The sequence below is a fragment of the Carassius carassius genome, chromosome 12, assembly GCF_963082965.1.
Source record: "Carassius carassius chromosome 12, fCarCar2.1, whole genome shotgun sequence".
NCBI classification, from domain to species: Eukaryota; Metazoa; Chordata; class Actinopteri; order Cypriniformes; family Cyprinidae; genus Carassius; species Carassius carassius.
The window spans coordinates 29,195,307-29,216,957 of NC_081766.1; the positions used below are offsets into that span (position 1 = coordinate 29,195,307).

At 36.9% G+C, this 21,651-nt stretch overlaps 1 protein-coding gene and 1 long non-coding RNA gene across 3 annotated transcripts in view; both read right to left on the reverse strand.

Moving 5' to 3' along the window:
- Nucleotides 1–21,651, reverse strand: part of LOC132155193 (uncharacterized) — a 530,067-nt gene that overhangs the window by 186,197 nt on the left and 322,219 nt on the right. The window lies entirely within an intron of this gene.
- dipk2aa (divergent protein kinase domain 2Aa) overlaps nucleotides 14,105–21,651 on the reverse strand; it is a 31,487-nt gene continuing 23,940 nt past the window's right edge. For both annotated transcript variants that reach the window (XM_059564034.1, XM_059564035.1), the window contains one exon: nucleotides 14,105–14,543. In XM_059564034.1, coding sequence (XP_059420017.1) covers nucleotides 14,203–14,543 — 341 coding nt within the window. In that variant the 3' untranslated portion in view covers nucleotides 14,105–14,202. The remainder of the gene's footprint in view (nucleotides 14,544–21,651) is intronic.

Genomic DNA, 21,651 nt, shown 5'->3' on the forward strand with positions numbered 1-21,651 from the left:
CAAAACTATTTTCTGTGATCATTTCATTTACAATAACTGCTTTGGGTGTGAGTGATCTAATATTTATGAGCCCAAACTTTAAAAATTGTTTTTGTTCATTTACTTTACATTTTTCTGGTTTAATTACGATAAGATTTTTTCTAGATCCTACATTATATTTTGACCTCACTATTCGGGGAACAGACACAGTCTTAATAGTTTTTACAGCGCAAGTACTTTTATCATTTAAGCGGGTGGAACAAAACTCATCATAATAGTTATTAGAGAATTGTCTTACTAGTCACATGGAGCGAAGTGTCCTGGAGATGTTGTCAGAGAGCAGCTCCGCTCCGATTCTGCTGGGGTGTAATCCATCAGCGCGAAACAGCCTAGGACGCTCCCAGAAAAGATTCCAGTTATTAACAAATAGCAGTTTCTGTTCTTTACACCATGACAACAACCATTCATTTAAAGCAAAAAGTCTACTGAACCTTTCGTGTCCTCGTCGATACGTGGGCAGTGGTCCTGACACGACGATTGTCGCCGTGGGCGTCGTGCTGCGAACCGTCTCGATCAGGCTGCTGAAGTCCCTCTTCAGCGTCTCCGTCTGCCGCAGCGTGGTGTCGTTAACCCCGGCGTGAAGCACGCCCGCTCTGGGGCTCTCGTCGGCCTTCAGGATCGCGGGTATCTGCGCAGAAACATCGAGAACACGAGCACCAGGCAAACAATGAGTGTGATATATAGCAATTGTAATTCGCTTTGGATAAAAGCGTCAGCTAAATGAATAAATATAAATGTGAATGCACCGTGTGTGTTTTAATGCTAGGTTTCCAAGTCTCGAAGGGAGCTATAAGTATTTTCAACGAGGACAGGAGCCGTTGCTAATGCATCAGCATAAATGAGGAAACGCAACACATTAGCACAGTAAGCTTTCTCCTTCTCTGCGCTACTACATCTGATTATTTTCATTTTGTGCGTCTCAGAGTGTCTGCCTCTGTTTTTCAGCAGCAAATTCACTTTAAATCAGATTTGTCTGGTTGGTATGTATGGTGGTGCGGCACTTTGATGCATCCGAAAATAGCATCGCCTCCTGTCCATCCTCATCTAAAATGCCATTACATGCTGGCAATGAGTGTTCAACATTTATAGAAATCTTTCCTTGAGGAAACCTCACTCATCTTTTTTTCAGCGTGGTACTGCTTTTATAATTAGCACAAATTAGCATCAACATTTTCCACTTACAACACACATACACTGTAAGCAAGGGAATCAGAGTCACATAATATTACATATGGCTAGCATGGATGATCTGTTACAATTAGACGTAAAACTTATTTAACACCCATATCAATTCACCCTAGAGAGGAAGCCAATTATGTCGGTCTATTGCCTGGTCTTACACTTGGCTTTCCACTTCTTTGGGTTTATTCAATATGCCACATGCACGAATACGGCAAGGAATTAAATACAAGATTGAGGCTCCAGCTGGCTGCTTTGTCTTTAGTGTGATACTCACTTTGACCTGACATGCTGAGACCACTGAGCTGTGTTAATCTCTCCCTGCTCAGAGAGGCTAAATTCACAGTACAAATGCATGGTTAGGGCTATACTACAAGTATTCTATTTGTGGATTTTCATTTATAAACGTACCAAAAATAGACAATAAGGGTCCTGTTCCTTTAGCCATTGAAAAGACTTGTGGATTAATAAACTGTTTTTGCTCTGAATTTGTAAAACTGCACGCAAAAAAAAAGAAGAAAAAAAAAATAACGCTTCACAATCTAATTGTTAGGTAATGTATATGGGTGACTTTTAAACACATTTATTAGTTAGTTAATAAATAAAAACAAGTTCATTGTTGATTCAAATGAGTTCACAGTGCATTAACTTATGTTTTTAATTTTTACTTTTGATTTCAAAATGTATTAGTAAATACCAGAATAAGCTTTACTTGCCAATGCCTTTTTTTTCTCTTGGTAAAAACATACATACACAAATACACACATGACATTGAGAACTGAATAAAACATTTAAATAAGACTAGGAAAAGAAAACAACAACAATAATAATTATAATGTGGTATATATCTGATACAGAAAAAATTTAGTACAGATTTGCACATTATTTACTCTATATACAGTTGTATAAATAAAAATCTGTATATTTATTTACATAATACTTGAGAGAAAGACAATAATTAGTTATTAAGAAATGACAAATTACAGAAGACAGGTGGTAATATCTGTGTAAACTGTTTAAGCTATACATATACATATATGTCCTTCAGGTGAGACGTTAAACCGAGGTCCTGACTCTCTGTGGTCAGTAAAAATCCCAGGATGTCTTTCGAAAAGAGTAGAGGTGTGACCTCGGCATCCTGGCTAAATTTGCCCATTGGCCTCTGACTATCATGGCCTCCTAACAATCCCCATATCTACTGATTGGCTTCATCACTCAGTCTCCTCTCCACCAGTAAGCTGGTGTCTGGTGGGCGGTCTGGCGCACTATGGCTGCCGTCGCATCATCCAGGTGGATGCTGCACACTGGTGGTGGATGAGGAGATACCCCCTGACTATGTAAGCGCTTTGAGTGCCTAGCGCTATATAAATGTAAGGAATTATTATTATTATTAAGCTGGAAATGGCATGGTTGGGGCTGTTTTTATGCCTAGATGTTCTAGTGCACAGAAATCTATAACGTCTGCCTGCAGGGGAGAAGTGCAAACAGGTTGTGGCTAGGCTGAGAGGGGTATGTGATGATGTTACCTCCCCATTTCTTCATTCTTTCAGCTGTCCTAACAGTCCATTACATTCTTCTTATATCGGATTTGTTGGCTGACCCATACCAGACAGTTATAGAAGTGTACAGTACAAACTTAATAACAACTGAGTAAAACTGTATCATCTGCACCTGTGGAAGGTTGAACTTTTTCATTTGATGAAGATAGTAAAACCTGTGTTGGGGCTTTTTCACAGTGGAGTCAATGTGATAGTCCCACTTCAGGTTATGTGAAATGATGATGCTCAGGAACCTGAATGACCTGAATACTGCAGCCACAGTGCTGTTCATGATGGTGAGTGAGGGGAGTGAGTGCAGGGGGGTTTCCTGAAAGACAACAATCATCTCCACAGTTCAGTGCATGTTCAGCTCCAGATTGTTGTGACTGAAAGCCTGCAGTTAATTTAAATACTGAAATGAACTAAGATAATAATAATAATAATAATAATGATGATGAATTGTTAACTAATGTTATAAAACTAATACTAACAAACAAACTAACCCTAACTCTATATTTAGATTAATTAGTAATCAATAAGTTAGAATTAATTTTACATACTCTCTCTCTCTCTCTCTCTCTCTCTATATATATATATATATATATATATATATATATATATATAGCGGTTATATATATATATATATATATATATATATATATATATATATATATATATATATATATATATATATATTCAACCCAACACACAGGGTAACTCCACACTTAGAAGGGAAGGAAGACACACGTACACAACTGGTAGGCCCAACAAAGGAGGAACGCACAGACTGGAACTAAATACATGACTTGACGAGGAAATTGGGAGGAACACAGGTGAATAGATTGACTAACTAAGGGACAACAAGGACAGGAACAGGAACGACCAAATAAGGGCACATGAGGGAGAAACACAACAAAGACAGTCCAATCCTGATAGCTATACAGTGGGAAAGATTCTGGTCACACTTTATTTTAGGGTCCAATTCTCACTATTAACTAACCATTAACTATGACTTTTGCCTCAATTAACTCCTTATTTGCTGCTTATTAATAGTTTATAAGGTAGTTGTTAAGTTTAGGGTATTGGGTAGGATTATGGAATGTCATACATTATATGTACTTTATAAGCACTAATAAACAGCCAATATGTTAATAATAGACCTCCTAATAAGCAACTAGTTATTAGTGTGAATTGGACCCTATACTAAAGTGTTACCGATTTTATTATTATTATTATTATTCGGTAAGAATTTTTTATGTTGTTTTTTCTTTCTTTCTTTGATTAAAAGTAAACAGCAAAGAACAGCGTGTATTTGAAATTTAATATTTTATAACATCATAATTGTCAACTTTGATTAATTAAAGTTCTTTCATTTAAAATACTTCTGATTACAGAAGTTTGTGAGCCCCTCAATCCACACATGGTTGAAACCCAGAGACCTTTTCTAATCTTCCTTGGAAGTGAGCTCACTCTGGAAGAGGCATGTTGTCAACATCATGTTGCTCTGCACTGATCTTCATCAGGGTAAAATGTTGATCAAAAGATGAAGTCAAAGCTTCCCAATTTGTTGGCTCGGCACGGAAGCGTCCTGAATCGCAAGCGTCGCTATTGATCAGTGCTGCCATGCTATATAGTTGCCGGTGTCTCAGAACATCCTGCACCTGAGTCAGCATGTCAATGCATTTGATCTGTGGATGCACCTCAGGTCTTTACTCTCCATTCATTTAATAGAGATGGAAAACCTGGTCTGCTCTCAAAGGTGAAAATTGAAGATTCAGCACAAAAAGACTCAACAGAGATTTTCAAGCCCTTAGGCGAGCTTTATTGCTTAAAAAGTGAAAGATATAGGGAGAAACTGTGGAAGGGAAATTGGATATATATTATATTCACCACCACCATAGCTCTGTGGCTCTTTAGGCATATTATTACGTTTCTATCCAATGCAAGTGACTGTCAAGCTCCCAAAAAAAAAAAAAAAAAATATATATATATATATATATATATATATATATATTTATATATATATATATATATATATATATATATATATATATATATATATATTATCATAACAGTAGCCCAGTGCAATTCTAGACTTTCACCTTTAGATGGGCTCAATTTTTGACTTAAAACTGTGACTCAGAGGAGTGTTCTTTGAAATTATCATGTCTGTAGGAGATTGCAGGTTTGAATCTTGATTGTTTGACAATGTTTTAAAGCTTGGCTTAAACAAAGGTTTCAATGTATTTTTGTGTTGTGACATTTTCAAGTGAAGCAGCTTATTGAAGAAAAAAAAAGCGAATCTCCTGTTCCAACACATACCAAATGTGCTCTAGTCAATTGACATCTGATGACTAGAGAGGCCATTTGAATAAAGCAAACTCATTGTAACAATGAAGAAACCAGTTTGAGATGATTTAAGGTTTGTGGCTTGGCGCGTTATCTGGAAGTAACAAACTAGATGGATTCATTGTGGTGGAGGAACATGGTCAGCAACTATATTCAGGTAAGCTGTGGTATTTAAGCGATGCTCAGTTGGTACTGAGGATCCCAATGTGTGCCAAGAAAATATGTCTCACATCATTACAGCAGCAGCAGCAGCCTGAACATCTGGTACAATGCTAAATTCATTCATGCTTTCATGTTGCTTAATGCCAATTCTGACACCATAATCTGAATGTCACAGCAGAAATCGAGACTCATCAGACCAGGCAACCTTTTCCAGTCTTCTATTGTCCAATTTTGGAGAGCCCGTGTGAATTGTAGCCACAGTTTGTAATGAGTGGTTCTTTGAGTTACCTTTCCACCAGCTCAATCCAGTCTGTCTGTTCTCCTTTGTCCTCTGGCATCAACAAGGCTTTTATGCCCACAGAACTGCCACTCGCTGGATATTTTCTCTTTTTTGGCCACTTTCTGTAAACCTTAGAAAAGGTTATGAGTGAAAATAACAGCAGATCAGCAGTTTCTGAAATACTCAAAACAGCCCTTCTGGGACCAACAACCATGCCACATTCAAAGTCACTTATAACACCTTACCTCTCCATTTTGATGCTCGGTTTGAACTTCAGCATATCATCTTGACCATGTCTACATGCCTAAATGCATTGAGTTGCTGCCATGTGATTAGCTGATTAAATATAAATTACAGTTACTAGTTAACACTGCTGCCAGAGTGTTTGTAACACAACAGCTGAGGGAGTGACAGCAAATTTGACATCTTTCTCTCTAATAATTTTCTCCTCATTTGTCATAGAAACTCTAATGTATAAACGGCTTGTGTGTGTGGCCCCTTTAAGACTTTATACCACTTGCATGTATTGCCTCTTTAAAGGTGGGGTAAGCGATTTTTCAAAAATGGCATTAGGCTTGTTTGGGGGGGCAACATAAACAACTGAAAAAATCGGCACATAATTACAAGAACTATTAAGCTATACCACACACAATCTGTTTTAATGCATATCTTTTTTCTAAGGTATAGTAACCCAGAGATAGGCACAGGGCCCATATTAGACTATAGGGCTATCACATAAAAGTAAGTTAAACCAGGTCAACATTAATGATATGATGATGATATTATTATTATTATTATTATTGACAGATTCATATATATAACAGATCAGGGTGATTGCATGATGATGAGTGACAGGTGTTTGCTCGTGAGAAGATATGCTACACGATAGGCTTTTTAAAATGAATCTGAAGTCATGTTTTTATATAAGAGGTAGATTAATTTGATTCTTCTAAGCTGTTCCAGACGTAGGTGCTACTTTTAGTATTATGTATTATTAGTTTATGTTGCAAGATAGAACTGTAAAGCACCTCTACAGAAAACAACAGGACCAACATCCATCTTAATTCAGTTCAAATTTTATTCTCATCTGTTCGCATGCTGTCAGTCAATGCGGTCATATAAATAAATGACTAAACATGTCTTTCAGACCCCAACTAAGCAAGCCAGAAGCCAACCATGGCAAGGAACCCAAACTCCATTAGGTGACAGAAGTGGAGAAAAAAACTTGGGATAAACCGGACTGCGCTGGGGGACTAGTTCTCTTCTGGACTCAGTAAACAAATATGGTGTATATTGAGCGAGGTACATCACACCAGCATTAGGTGGGAGAGAAGAGTTGTATTGTGTCCAGCAGGTTGAAAAACATGAAGATAGATCAGCTCTTTAGCCAGTAATAGATGACTGGCTTATTACTAACCTTAAGCACGATGAACATCCTTCTTGATAAAACTGCATTTGGTCCCAGCTGGTACTGGCACGGCACGTTCATATGGATCTGTGACAAAGGGCTCATCTAGATGCCAAGGTCTTCACTTAGGGCTTGTGCAGTTGCCAAGGTCTTTGCTGAAGTAGCAGATATTGTACATTATATTCTACATCATCTGAAGCCAGACGGCACACAAAGCTAACACTGAATTCTCATTTATGTCAACCACACCTGGCACAACACATCATTACGCACTATACCTGAATGTTTGTGTCAGTGTCTCTGTTCACATGTACATGACAGAGCAGTGTGAACATTTTGCTTAATATCTTATTTTTCATTCCAAGAAAGAAAGTGCTATAAGAGTTTAAATTGACATTAGAAAGAGTAAATTACCTTTTTTTTCAGTGAATTCTACCTTTAAAGAAAACTATGTCTTCTGAAGTTTGCTTTTAAGGACAAGAGCAATGAGAAAGAACTGAACAACACTGTGTCCTGCAGTTCTGTGTTATTTGTGCCAGTAATAGAGATGGATGGCAGAGGGGCCAGTGTTTGGTCCTACACACACACACACACACACACACACACATAAATGTGCGCAAAAACACTCAGAGCTGATTGTGAGGCCAGCACAGCTCTAAATGTCCCCCAGTGATGTCTCTCTCTCTCTCTCTCTCTCTCTCTCTCTCTCTCTCTCTCTCTCTCTCTCTCTCTCTCTCTCTCTCTCTTCTTTTGCTTGGGTCAATAGTAATCCCATCCTATGTGTGTTCTGTGGGTTGGTCATGTGGGCAGTGAGAGTAGTGGGGGCACAGCTGTTCAGACGCCCCGCTGTGTTGGTTTTCCAAGCACACTTTGTTTCTCTAACCCCAGTGCCTGTGGCCATCTCATAGAACTGTACTAACAGAAAAGACTCCAGCTCTGCTCCAAGACCAAGTGAGATGCCTACATATGCACCATTTTAAGATATAATAGGCATAATCCAGATGCAAAGTTAATTTCAAATTGTAGGCAACTTCATTATGCTGCCACTTAAGACTTTAAGACACTTAAGACAGTCCCATAATCAGTGTTGAGTACTCGAGACTCGGACTCCGTCTTGAACTCGGTCTCGAGACCGTATTTTAATGGTCTTGGTCTTGTCATGGACTTGTGTGCATTTTGACTCAGTATTGACTATTAGGAATCAGACTTATTCCCGAGTCCACTCGAGTCCCAGACAAAATATTTCATGATTATTACTGTATGTTAATATTTCTTTAAATTGATGTATGATTGACACGTTCAATGATTGGTGATTTTTCTTGTGACATGAGGTGTTAGCGTAACGTTAGTGTAGAGGCAGCAGGACTCAGGTCAGGATGTCTCATGGACTTACATTAACACTTAACACAATTTTTTAAAACGTCTGTTACATCATCTATTATTCAGTTTGCATATAAAAACCACAAAGAGTTCATGTGCAGTAAGACTCTAAAAAAGAAACAATATATGATATGTGGCCTTTTTACCCTTTACTGATAATATTTTTTAAACCTATATCAAAATACATTGTACATGCCATGTTATATTTGATATACTGTTTGAGTATGGTACCAATTTTATTGTTTCCACCAAACATTTTACATACTCTTGAAGATTTCTTTAGGTCTTGTCTCAGACCCAATCACCTCTGGTCTTGGTCTTTACTCGGACTCGAATGAGCTGGTCTCGACTACAACACTTCCCATAATGCATGTAAATACAAGATGATGGACAAAATGTTGATAACAAATATACGTATAACACATTAATTTAAAAAAAAGAAAGAAAAAAGGTTAAAAAGACAATTTTTTTCCCCAAAATTGCACGTTAAAAGTATTTAGTTAATTGAAAAATATAACTTCAAGATGGTGAATGAAAAAACTTATTATAAACATACTTCTAGTTCATGGAATACTGGAAATTATCAGTAAAATTAGTTAAAATGTACAGGGGAAAAAATAATATTTTATCCCCAAATTTGTGTAATATGTATACTTAACTCAGAGAATAAATAAACACTGAAGATGGTGGACAAAATGTGGATTATAAATATTCCTATAAATTATCCATTGCTGGCAAATATCTATAATTGTTTAAAATAATTAAAACGTGACTATTTCACCTCAAAACTGTGTGTATATTTAACGCAGTGGAAAAAAAGGCTCATTATTTAGGACTTAAATAGTTAATCTTTATTAATAGTTGTCAGCAGTGAATTATATTTACAATCCGCATTTTATCCACCATCTTGGCAAATAATTTAAAAACTAAATATTTCAAACTAGTGCTAGATATATTTAGTTCACTTAAAAATATAAAGCCAAGATGGATGAGGATATGTTGATGATAAACATATTTTAATTCATAGGGATTCTGGTGGCTGGACCCTTCTGACAAATATTTATAAAATGGCTAAAATCACTTTAAACAATTGCAATTTTACCCTTACATTTGTGTACCTATATTATTGTACTATGTATATATTAATACAGTATAGCAAAATAAAGAGAATAAAAGATGTCCTCTCACATCACCAGTTTTGAAATCAAACTTTCATAGTTGATGCCTGTGTACAGTGCCCAAATCAGTCATTTGTGAGTTAATATTTGTCTTACTGTAGGATGCTGACAGAAGGCAGCTGCAGTCTCTAGCTACAGTTTAGATAAAGATTCTGTGTGTTCTGATTTGAGCTCTTAGTTGATGGTAGATATAGATTATGGTGTTGTCGGCACTGTCAGATCAGGTGCTTATCATTTAGATCTCTTTTTTTTATCTTTATTTGCACTCAGTTTCTCATCTCTGCACGAAGAATAAGCACACACACACACACACACAGTTCCCCTCCAGAAGCTGCTCATTAGCTTCTTTCCTGCTGCCCCTATTTACAGTGAAATATAGCTGCAACATCTGTGCTTACAGCACAAATGACAGAAAACCACAGCCATGTGGTTCTTCCGAGTACATGCTGACATTTATGATCTGATGTTTTTGTCTGTATAATCAGCAACAGAGTGGCTGCAATATGCAAGCGTTCCCCGTTGAGACTGAATAACATTATTCGCAGCTGTAGATTTGCCACTAGCAAATTGATTCATGAAGTTCACTCTGTAAACCTGACCAAACATCCAGATAATGAAACAGTTTATATAACCCCACACAGCTGGACGTTCCTCCGACCATAACGTGCAGATGTGTTCTAATTTAGGATCTGGTGTTTTCTGAAGCAACATCATTCAAATAAAACATTATTATTACATTATTTGGTGCACACATGCAACGAATAATGTACTGTTTTATGTAAATATATATATATATATATTATATATATATATATAGGCTAAAACTTGATCTGTTCTTTATATAAAGTTGTCATAAATCCACTTTTCCATTCTCACTGAAGGTGCAGTGACCCCAGTCTAAACAGCCTGAGAGGCTTCAGTTCACATTGGCAAAGGTCGCCCTGCATGGACTTTCTAAAATAAAAATAAAGACTTCCAGCATGTTTTAAACTGCATTCAGACAGGACATTGAGGTCATGACCAGTATCTTGACTTGTAAATCTTCAGACTATCGTGTCAATGAAATAATGATTTTTTTTCTGAACTTATGGCCACTAAGCAGCCCACACATTGGGCTCTATTTTAATGATTTAAGCGCATGGCCTAAAGCGCAATGCTCAGGTGCACTCAGGGCATGCCTGAAACCACTATTGCTAGTTTAACAACAGGAAAATAGTCGCGCGCCCGGGCGCATGGTCTAAATGGGTAGTCCCTATTCTCTTAATGAGTAATGGGTGTATTTTGGGCGTAACGTGCAATAAACCAGTGTCGTCTCCCATTCCCTTTAAGAGGCAAGCGCAAAGATAGAACACATCTCCAGAGATGAAACGGAGCTACTTGCGTGCGAGCAAATAGGCACCCTAATTCTAAAACATGCAATGGCTATCCATTATGACATGTAGGAATTTTTATATTCATGTAGCCTACACCTTAATAATCTTTTACATTTTAATCTTTTATTGTTTCATAGTTAAAATCTTTGTGTGCTGCTGCGCGTCACTCTGTGTAATAAGTGAACGAGGCATTGTGGACCCGCCCAGAGGTGCATTTTCTACTAACATGCTCTTTAAATAACAAAATAAATTTTGCATCATTGACTTTAGACCAGGTTTGAGTTGATCTATGGCGCAGTCTATTTTCAGTTTCTCAAAATAGCAATGCGCCAACAATGCGCCTGGACAGACCTCTTTTTTAGACCAGCATGCCCATGAATCCACAAAAGGGCGCAAATGCATTTGATATTTAAACAACGTGGCACAGGACGGGAAAATGAGAACTGTGTCGGGATGAAACTAGCAAAAACACTTGCGCCATGTGCCGGGTGTATGATAGGGCCCATTAACTGAGCAAATCTTATAATTAAATACTGAAAACTACTGTTAAAATGATCTGTTTCTACAAAAATATCAATTTGCACAACATTTAATTAACAATAGGCATTTAAATAATTTTAAACTAATTTTTAACAATAGTTGTTTTAATATATTAAATATTAAGCTGCACATATTTATCAACATTGATAATAAAACAATAATGATAATAATAATAGTAATATTAATGTTTCTTGATGACTGCTAAAAGTTCAGTTTTGCATCACAGAAAAAATTTTACATTTTTAAAATATATTAAAGTATAACATATTCATTTAACATTGTAAAATTCACAATATCATTCTTACTGACCCCAAACTTTTGATTGGTAATTTACTGCATGTCTTAACAGTGTGTTTGTTTTGATATCTTGTATATTTTAATATGGATATTATTCATAACCCATAAAAACATGCCTTTCAGCATTTCATAGGATAAGTAGTATGCTTTTATGTGGTTTGAAAGAAGTTCCTCCTTAAAATCACAAATGTTGCTTCTTAATAAAAGGTTTCTAATAAAATCATTTCTGACACTGGTACTTTTTCCACTCCTGAAACCATTTAAGAAGCCTGAAACTTGCTTGTTTGGCGTTTGGCTGGATCTAGCCTAGAGTGAATGAAACGGGTGAATAATATGAATGGTTTCGGACTGTCTGGGATATTGGATGTCTTTTTTTACTATCAATATTTCCCTCTCCACTAGATTTCGAAAACTGTCAGAGCGGCGCTTACTCTGTATTCTCTTATTCTTGCCATGGGTTTTGCAACCAGAGGAAGAAGACTATATTTAGATGCCATTGGTGAAGGTGTTTAACTTTAGCTCAGAGTCACTCCATTCATCACAGGAACAAGCACAAAGGGGAGTGCAGACCTCGACTCCAGCTACAGGCCCTGATATTAATGACTTCTGTGGTCAACCAAACGACAAACACTTTATATTTATTCACAGTATATTGGCTTACAAAAATAATGTTTCTCCTGATAACTATTGATTATCCTGAAGCAATTCAAGTTATATTGAAGCTGAAAGACTAAATAATAATAATAATAACGGGTTCATTCTCTGTTCAGTTTAATCTTCTCACACTGCTCTCTCTTCTGCTCAGGATATGTGTTGGCTTCATTCCAGATGCAACCATATGGAGGTCTTCAGAGATACACACACCTGAAGATATTTTATTACCTTAAGAATCAAAATGATGCAGCCTTAAATTGAATATTTGCCGTTATCAAACCTCATATTCAATTCAATACTGCTGATTCAATAATAAAAAAAAAAAAAAATCAGAGCAGGTAACTGTAGTCATACTTTAATATAATTATATTCTTATCCAGTCAAAAATACAACTTTTGAATGAAAGGCACAATACAACCAGACTTTTCCCCAGTCTCAAAACAAACACATACAGAACAGCAGACTTTTCTTAAAGAAAATACAAAAATAAATCATATTTAAAAATTTGGAATGCCTACAAAGCAATATGAAATGTGATACATTTTTAAAAGTTATGATTCATTAGGCTCAATCAACTACCAGTATTGCTCATTACAAACATGGAAAATGGCACACAGGTAACATTATTAGGGGGGGGGGGGGGACATTAAAAATATGGAGTCAAAACTGATAAGAGGGCAAAACATTAAAGGGTCTAAGAGGAAAAACTATGATCTGACAGTGTAGTGCAACTTGTCTCTGTAAACACAATGCAAATGCAAGTGCAAGTGAAGGAGACGATATGTCATGGTTGCCAGCATATGGGAATTTTAACTGCATTGGTCCAAAAAAAAAGGTGAAAACAACAACAACTCTAATGGTTATGAAGACAGGAACATGAAAAAATAACAGCTTTATTGTGGTTTCCCTTTTGAACACTCTTGGTCAAAGCAATGGTGATAATAGTCTTTGGTATTTGAATTTTTGCATACTTGGTTGTTTCAAACCCATTTTGTTCTCCTTTTTGTATTTTCATTTCATTTTGTTTATTAAATCAATTCAACTACCATCACTGGCATTGAATGCATCAATGTCTCACCAAAAAGTTCTTGATCAAATGTCACGTCCATCACAGGCATAATTTGACCATTCACACTTTCAAATTCAGTTAAGACTTGTCTTCCCATAGCAAAGAAACCAGACGGTTAATCGAATATAGAGACTAAAATAAAGCACAAATGCATGAATCTCAATGCCTGTCAAGAACATATCCAAGTAATATTTCACCAAAAAAATTTATTTTCCTTAAAGAAAATGTATACTGATTTAAATTTATATTTTAAAATATATATTTAATTATATTGCTTTAAATTAACGTTAATCAAATCTTTTTAAAAGCATTTTTTATAAAACATTACCTGGACATGTTTTTGTTCAAATTCACCCAAATATAAACAAAGCTTCCTGTATTACTTCAGTTATAACCCCTTCTCATGGTGCACCTACAGCCCTCAATTTATTAATTCATTAGAAACCGTACTACAGGGTCTTTATCAGAACCTATATTGGTAGCAAGGGTTCACTGAAGCACCAGATATTACAATCATCTCACAATCTCACACACACACACCAGTGTGATCATAGCAGTTTGAGCCTCTAGTCTGCTGATCTTCACACGACCCTTTAATCCATGTTCATGTGCAAACTTCTTTAATTAGTCCCTGGAGAGGACTGGAGCCAATGGTGAATGGATGTGTTCCAGAATCTGGTAGCACATTTGTAAAAATTACTTCAGAAGTCTTTTTTGAGGAGGAGTGGGGGCACAGAATGTTCCCTGTTCTGGACACTACCTGTTAGTATTGCTCAGCTGTGTGAGTTCTGTCAGGTACTCCCGCAGTTCTTTAGCTGCCTGGAAGCGACCGTACTGTTTCTGAGGCCTGGTGCACTGGTCCAGCAGAGCCGTGAGGCGGCCGTCTTTGACCAAGTCGGCAGGGGGGTCATGGAGGAGACCGCCCGTGGTGCCCCGCCACGTGGCGAATCTGGAAAGCAGGTTTTGACAGATAGCATAGTAGTTGTGGTCCACGGTGACTCGAGAGCAGAGGATGTCCTTGGAGAAGGAGAGGCAGGCCTCTTTGTCGCATTCCTCGTAGCGGCTCTCGTACCACACGTCATAGTTCTCTGGTTTATCTGACACAAAAATAAATAAATAAATAAATAAAAGAAACAGTCAAATGTTGCATAATATCTGCCAAATTTAGGGTTAAGAATCCAGAATGGAATCCAGAAAAATGTAAACAGGAAAAACAAACAAAACCAAAACTCATATGGCCCTATGAAGCGGAGCTAGAGCAGAATGAGATCAGTATTTATGACACTGCTGGTGTCATGAAGAGTTAGTACCCCTGCACAGCACCGTTCGGATTGGACCCCAGGGGGCAGCCGCTCATACCAGCTAATCAAAAGCTGTTCTTGCAATATTTGGTGTAGTTAATCAAAACAGCCTAACACCTGTTATCATTTTGTAGCTGTGGTAGCTTGATGTAACATGTAGGCCAGTTTACTTTGAGCTTCAGTAGAATCCATTAAAGGGTAAGTGACTATTTAAAATGTTACAAAAGATTTCAAATAAATGAAGCTTTTGAGCTTTCCATTTATCATAGAATGCAAAACTAATAATAATAAGAATAAATTATATTTGAGCACTAAATCAGCATTAGGGAATGAAAATAAATTGGTACAATAAATTACAAAAGAAAACAATTGGAATAATAATTTAACTTGTGATAATATTTCACAATAATACTGTTTTTGCTGTATTTTGATCAAATAAATGTAGCTGTGGTGAGCATGTGTTTTTTTTTATATGAAAAAAATTGCAATTTCACCGGTAGTGTACGACCGGTGATTAGGCAGAGATTAGAGTACTTTTCAGTCATTGCTTTGGGGTTCTAGAAAGACTGAACTCAACAGGTTGACTTAACATTTCATTACACCAAACATTATTTTTTAATCTAATCTTATAGCATGTTTGCAGTAGATTTCATTACAATGTTAACTGGCATTCAATTACTCTTAATTATTAAATAAAACATTGAAAAAGTTTGCATTACCTAATACATTAACCTAAAACAGTGCCTAAATATTTGGCTATAGGTCAAAATCTTAATAAATAAAATAAAAAGTAAAGAAACGTGTATTAATTGGAAAAAATGGATCAATTTCATGTTAATATTCAACACAAGTATACTATCCTTTGCAGAAGCAATGATTTAACTTCTTGTGAAGTTCTCCTGTGTTTCACAACATGCAGTTTCAGTCAGCTGACTTTTATTCAATCCGGCCTATTCCCTATTCCACTGGCTTTTCCTTTTAAAAACAGCTTGCTGTTAGATTCTGTGTATCACACAACAACTACAACAACAACAAAGCTCTTTATTATTACACATCACTCTATTTATTGTTGTTTCAATCTTCTTCAAAAAGAACAAGCTACACTAAAATGGAACAACACTCTGCAGAATAAAGACCTTGACTTGATTCAGCTCTTCACTGTGAGAAGACAAATACGAAATTCTTCTGAAAGCAGGTGCAGTTCTTCTCTAGCTGCCCATTTTAATGCTGAACAAATCAATAAATCTGAGGATCTTCTAGGAAGAGGTGGTGGGGTGCAGAAATAGACTGGGCTGTGACATCTATTCATCAGCAAAACTAGATTGAGTCATAAAGCGCCTTAAAGAGTTGGGGATCTGCTGTCTTGGTCATTTGACACAGCTCAATATCATGCCAATAACTAATTAGAGAAAATGAAGTCACTGCACTGCCAATCACACTCATGGAAGCCAATTATGAGATCCATGGGAGGTAATGTGCCAGAGCCAATCAGAGCACACGCTGGCTTCGGCACTTTTCTCTTTTGCTGTGTGTGTTGAGAATCACATCCAGAGGTTTATGGAGGAACAGCACAAAATATTTTTCCAGAACTCATGGAAATCTTACATTAAAGAGACAGTTTGTCATTTATTCACCCTCATGTAATTTCAAACCAGTATGACTTCTATGGAACACAAAGGAACCCCACTGACTATCATTGTATGGACAAAAACAGATTAGACAATCTTTAAAATATCTTCTTTTGTGTTCAGCAGGAGAAAGAAATTCATACAGGTTTGGAACAAAATCAGACTATAAGTCACACTTTTTTTCATAGTTTGGCTGGTCCTGCGACTTAAAGTCAGGTGCGACTTATTTATCAAAATTAATTTGACATGAACCAAGAGAAATGAACTAAGACAAATGAACCAAGAGAAAACATTACCGTCTACAGCCGCCAGAGGGCGCTCTATGCTGCTCACTGCTCCTGTTGTCTACACTGAAAACATAAATGGTAATGCTTTCTCTTGGTTCTAAATAAATGCGACTTATAGTCCAGTGCGACTTATATATGTTTTTTTCCTCATCATGACGTATTTTTGGACTAATATAACTTATACTCAGGTGCGACTTTTAGTCCGAAAAATACGGTAAATATTATTATTATTATTATAATTTTTTGTCTATTCACCACCGGATGTTATTAAACTGTAAAAACTAAACATGTAATACTTTACAATTAAAAATGAACAAATATATTAACCTCTGTTAAATGTTAGTTAATAAAAATGTTAATAAAGTTGATTTTGTCTGAAACAACTTTTGATCGTAAACAATATTAATAAATTCTAAAATTAAAATTAAGATTATTAAATTCTGTAGAAGTATTTTTCTTAGTAAAAGTCGACCGATATATCGCCAAGGCCGTTTTTTACGTTTTTCTACTTGGCTTATGTGTTTGAGGTGGGACTTTTATTTTGACTGTGCACCAGACTTTTTTTTGGAAGGTGCTGAGAAAGGCAACGTCTGAGCGCACAAGTGATGGGAAGTTCAGATCATTTTACCAACTCAGTCCTTTGAGTCTCGTTCAGCAAAATGAACAAATCTTTTTTTGAGTTATTTCGTTCATTTTAGCAAATTGTAATTAAAATGTTAAGTGTTAATTCCCTAACATATCTAGTAATTACGCAAACTATTGATTATTAGTTCAAACTATTGAGAATTGATTAGTTCACCCATTGAGTTTTCCAAGTCATTCTTTTGTCGCGTGATGTGACAGCATTGGATAGAGAAATTAATTTCCTTACAAACGGGTGCATAGTTATTATTATAATTATTATTATTATCATCATCATTATTATAATTATTATTTACTCTTATATTATATTATTAACATTATAAAACTTTCTCATTTGCCATCAGCATTAAGCAATACGCATTTAAATACATCTTTGAATGGCTAATGAACATTTATTTTCACAAACCTTGCAAACTTAGTCGAATCCAGCTGTGAGATCTTGTCAGGTGTGCATTTTTATCCAGTACATTCGCGTGTTCTCTGTGTGACGGTGGGTCCGTGTGAATTTAATGCTTTAAACTTATGATTTGAAATTATGCTGTGCTTTATGCATTTGCCCACGGTTATATTTATGTCATTTTCACTGTGTGCTGTATATAAAATGGGTTTTATTTGAAAAATATGATTCCCAATGCACACAAACTATTCAGAATACTGAGTGCCCTGTTGGTTACAGTGTTTACTTTCTTTTTAATTATATTTTTGTTAAATATTTATTTGTGATAATAAATAATAAAACATTTAAGTATTTATGTGTAAATAATTTTACCCATATATTTTTTTAATCCATTGTCAAAAGATTTCACATTTCTTAAATAAATAAAAAAATATATATATCGGCTATTGAGCCCCCTGCTTTCCAAGATATTGGCATCGGCTGTCAAAAAAACAATATTTCTCGACCAATAGTTCTTAGTTAATGCTAACAAATTAACTAATTTGAACGATTTAATGCATTTTATATATATATTTATTATTATTATTATATAATAAAATCTAATTATAAAGTGTAAGCATTAAATGTTATTAAAAAAACAAAAATTGGCATCACTTGAGATAATCACAATAAAAATAGAAATAGAATAGCATAGAAATTATTTCTGAATCCATGAACGGCAATCCTTAAAAGGCTCACATTAATTAATGTACAGAGATATTATAAGCAGAATTAATTACATTTAAAAGATGAAAAAAAAGACTTTCAACTTGATGCCCAACATATGTACATGTCAATTCAGAATAGAAACTTGATATAAAAAGCTGGTGTTATCTAACATTTTAGAAAAACCCATCTGGAAGCAAATGCGCGCACACACACACACACACACACACACACACACACATGCACGCACACACACACACACACACACACACACAAGCTCCATTCAGATAAACGCTGGCAGGCTGAAGCAAATAGCCATTGTTATGTAGCACACATGCTCCAAGTTCATCCGCCAGCCCAGCCTGCCCTCTCTGGATGGCAGATCCACTGGCATGCATACTTGGTCCAGCACTGCACCCATCCATGCCAACTCACTACAGTCCAGAATCAAAAGTGCATCTTTGGGCCATGTTCATCTGCTGCAATTCACTTCTACAGCAATTCTTACTTAAACGTGAAACTGGAATTTAAATTAAATCCCATGCATTATCAAGACTAAAACCTAACTTTTCAATAAAAGGGCAATGTTTGGCCATTGGAATTTATTTTAAGAAGCAATTTTTATCTTAGCATGGAACATTTCTATAATCACCTCATTAAATGTATTCTGCGTTGTTTTTTTTTTATGTCAATACTTACATTCAGCCAATCACTTACTATAGACTGTTACCAATAAAATGTTATCATCAACAGAAGCTATCTTTACACTGCAAATGTGGAACAAAAGCTGCATCTAACATAGCTATTATTTTTAATGTTGCTCAAAGATGGTATGTATTTACACAACAATTGCCTACATAAAGTATGTAAATTAAAATTGTAATAAATCAATCAATAAATAAATTGGTTGGTGACAGCCTCTGACGTCACTACCGGTGCGACTATAAATAAGCACTGGGAGAACACGTCACCCACTTCTTCGTCTGAAGCTTGCGTCCAAAGCATGACAGGAAGCTAGAGGACGCAGCGTCTTGTTCCCTACTAAGGGAACCATGGTTACATTCGTAACCTGAGATGTTCCCTCTCAAGGGAACTTTGAACTGCGTCCTCTAGGGGGCGCTATTGGGAACAGTATACCCATGCCGCCATGCTGAGGGGAGTGCAGGCCAGTATCAGTAAGTACCAACTCTACCATTTCCATGGGAGTTGCACCTGGGACATTAGATGGCTGTCTGTGACATCATCCCTTACGGCCAAAGGCCTAGGCTACATACCCAACTTACCTGTAGGGCCTCGACACGGGGTAGAGGGTAAACACCCAGCTCTCAAACGAGGGGAAGCTCGACCTACCACATGTTCCAAGCTGGAACAGCTAGAAAAAACCAGCGCATCAGAGAGGCGAAGGAAGGGCCTACTTTACATGATGCTGCTGGATGCCAGGTGCTCTGGGAAAAACAGAGAACTCAACTCTCATGTTAGAGGAGAAATCTGAATTCAGAAAGAGAGTAGCGCGCTCATAGGAAACCTTGAGAACTCAGGCGCTTAAGGGGAAGCGCCAGGCTCACAATAGCCCTTCATGTTGAGGGAAGCTATGCTTGAAGTGTTTTAATAAAAACACACTGGTTGAGTGGAGCCCAAGGAAACAAGGTCTAACCATCTTGAAAGAAAGGGAACAAAGCTGAGCACGTAACCCTTACCGTACCGGATTTCAGAAAGAGTGCAGAGTCTTGCGTGCACACTTACAACTTATGTGGATTTTAGAAAGTGCGCAAAGTGCTCACGTGCACACTTACCACCATATGGTTTTCAGAAAGTACACAGAGCTTAGCGTGTGTACTTAAAGCTTTCTAAGCATCACTGAGGTGCCGAACCGCACGGGAGAGGCAAGATCAAATTTACAAACCTCTGCCGAGGGGAGCATCACCTGAGACTGCATATACAAGAAGACTTCTGTAACTGCAAAGAAACTCAAACACATAACCTCCAGCAATATATATATATATATATATATATATATATATATATATATATATATATATATATATATATATATTAATGTGCAATCAATGCGCGTTGGATGCTCAAGAAAAACGGCCTCTTCCATTTCTACTTGATCTCTGAAAGGAGATCAGGAAGAAAATGGAAGCCTCATCTGAGTTGGAGGACTATGGCCAGAAAGATAACGTTCATTGAGACGACCTTGCGGCGTTATCTTCTTAGCATGTTTCCATGGCAAGTCCAATCTTGCGGCGGAGTGTTCCATAGCCTCAATAGTTCGAGGGAAGCAGATGTCTGCCCCTCTTTCCTCGAAAAGAGAGACAACCGAGAGCGGAGACTTTTTTTTTTTTTAAACGCTCACAAATGCACGGAAATTGCCCCCTCAAAGATATTGCATTATTGCTCTTAGCCCAAACAACCAACGCCAAGATTGTGTGTCATCGGGTATCAAACAATGATGACATGGACGCACACATCTTCTAAACATTTTGCTAGTGCCTGCTTAACAAGTTTCCAGTTAACAAGTTAAAAAAATTTCAGCCAAAGTGCAACATAAACAAAAGGAAATTACTGATAGGGAGAAATTTCCCATCAGATACTTTACATGTTCTCACCGCGACACAACGCGCAGCATTTATTCCGCAGGAGCTAAACACGCTCTGCCTACTCGCTAGATTATCACAGAAATCAAGCTCAAGCAAAAACTGCTGCCGCGTATGTATCGCTATTCCTGCGAGAGGCGAACGCAATCATGCAAATTTTGCTACAAATTCTGGTAAATAGTGAAATACTCACATCTTGCGAATGCATTACAATGAGCTCGGCAGAGCACATCGAACTCCCTCGAGAGCTGAACACTTGCGCTTGCTCTTGACTACACACACACACCACAGTATTCGAGCCGTGTGAACTGCAGGTATCAGAGCAAAGCCTCTGTCGAGAAACATGATCTCCTAGACGCTGTACGCTTCAAATAAAACAATCAATGAAGACGAAGAAGAGGGTGACGTGTTCTCCCGGTGCTTATTTATAGTTGCACCGGTAGTGACATCATAGGCTGTCGCTGGCCAACTTGTTGGTGTTTTTTCAATGTATGCTTCAGACCCGGGTCACGACGAGGTGTTCCCCATAGTGCCCCTAGAGGACGCAGTTCGAAGTTCCCTTGAAAAGGAACTTTTAGTTAACGGTCATATCCTTATCTGTAAATATCACAAATTCACAAAAGCCTTTCCATTTTTGCATAAAGG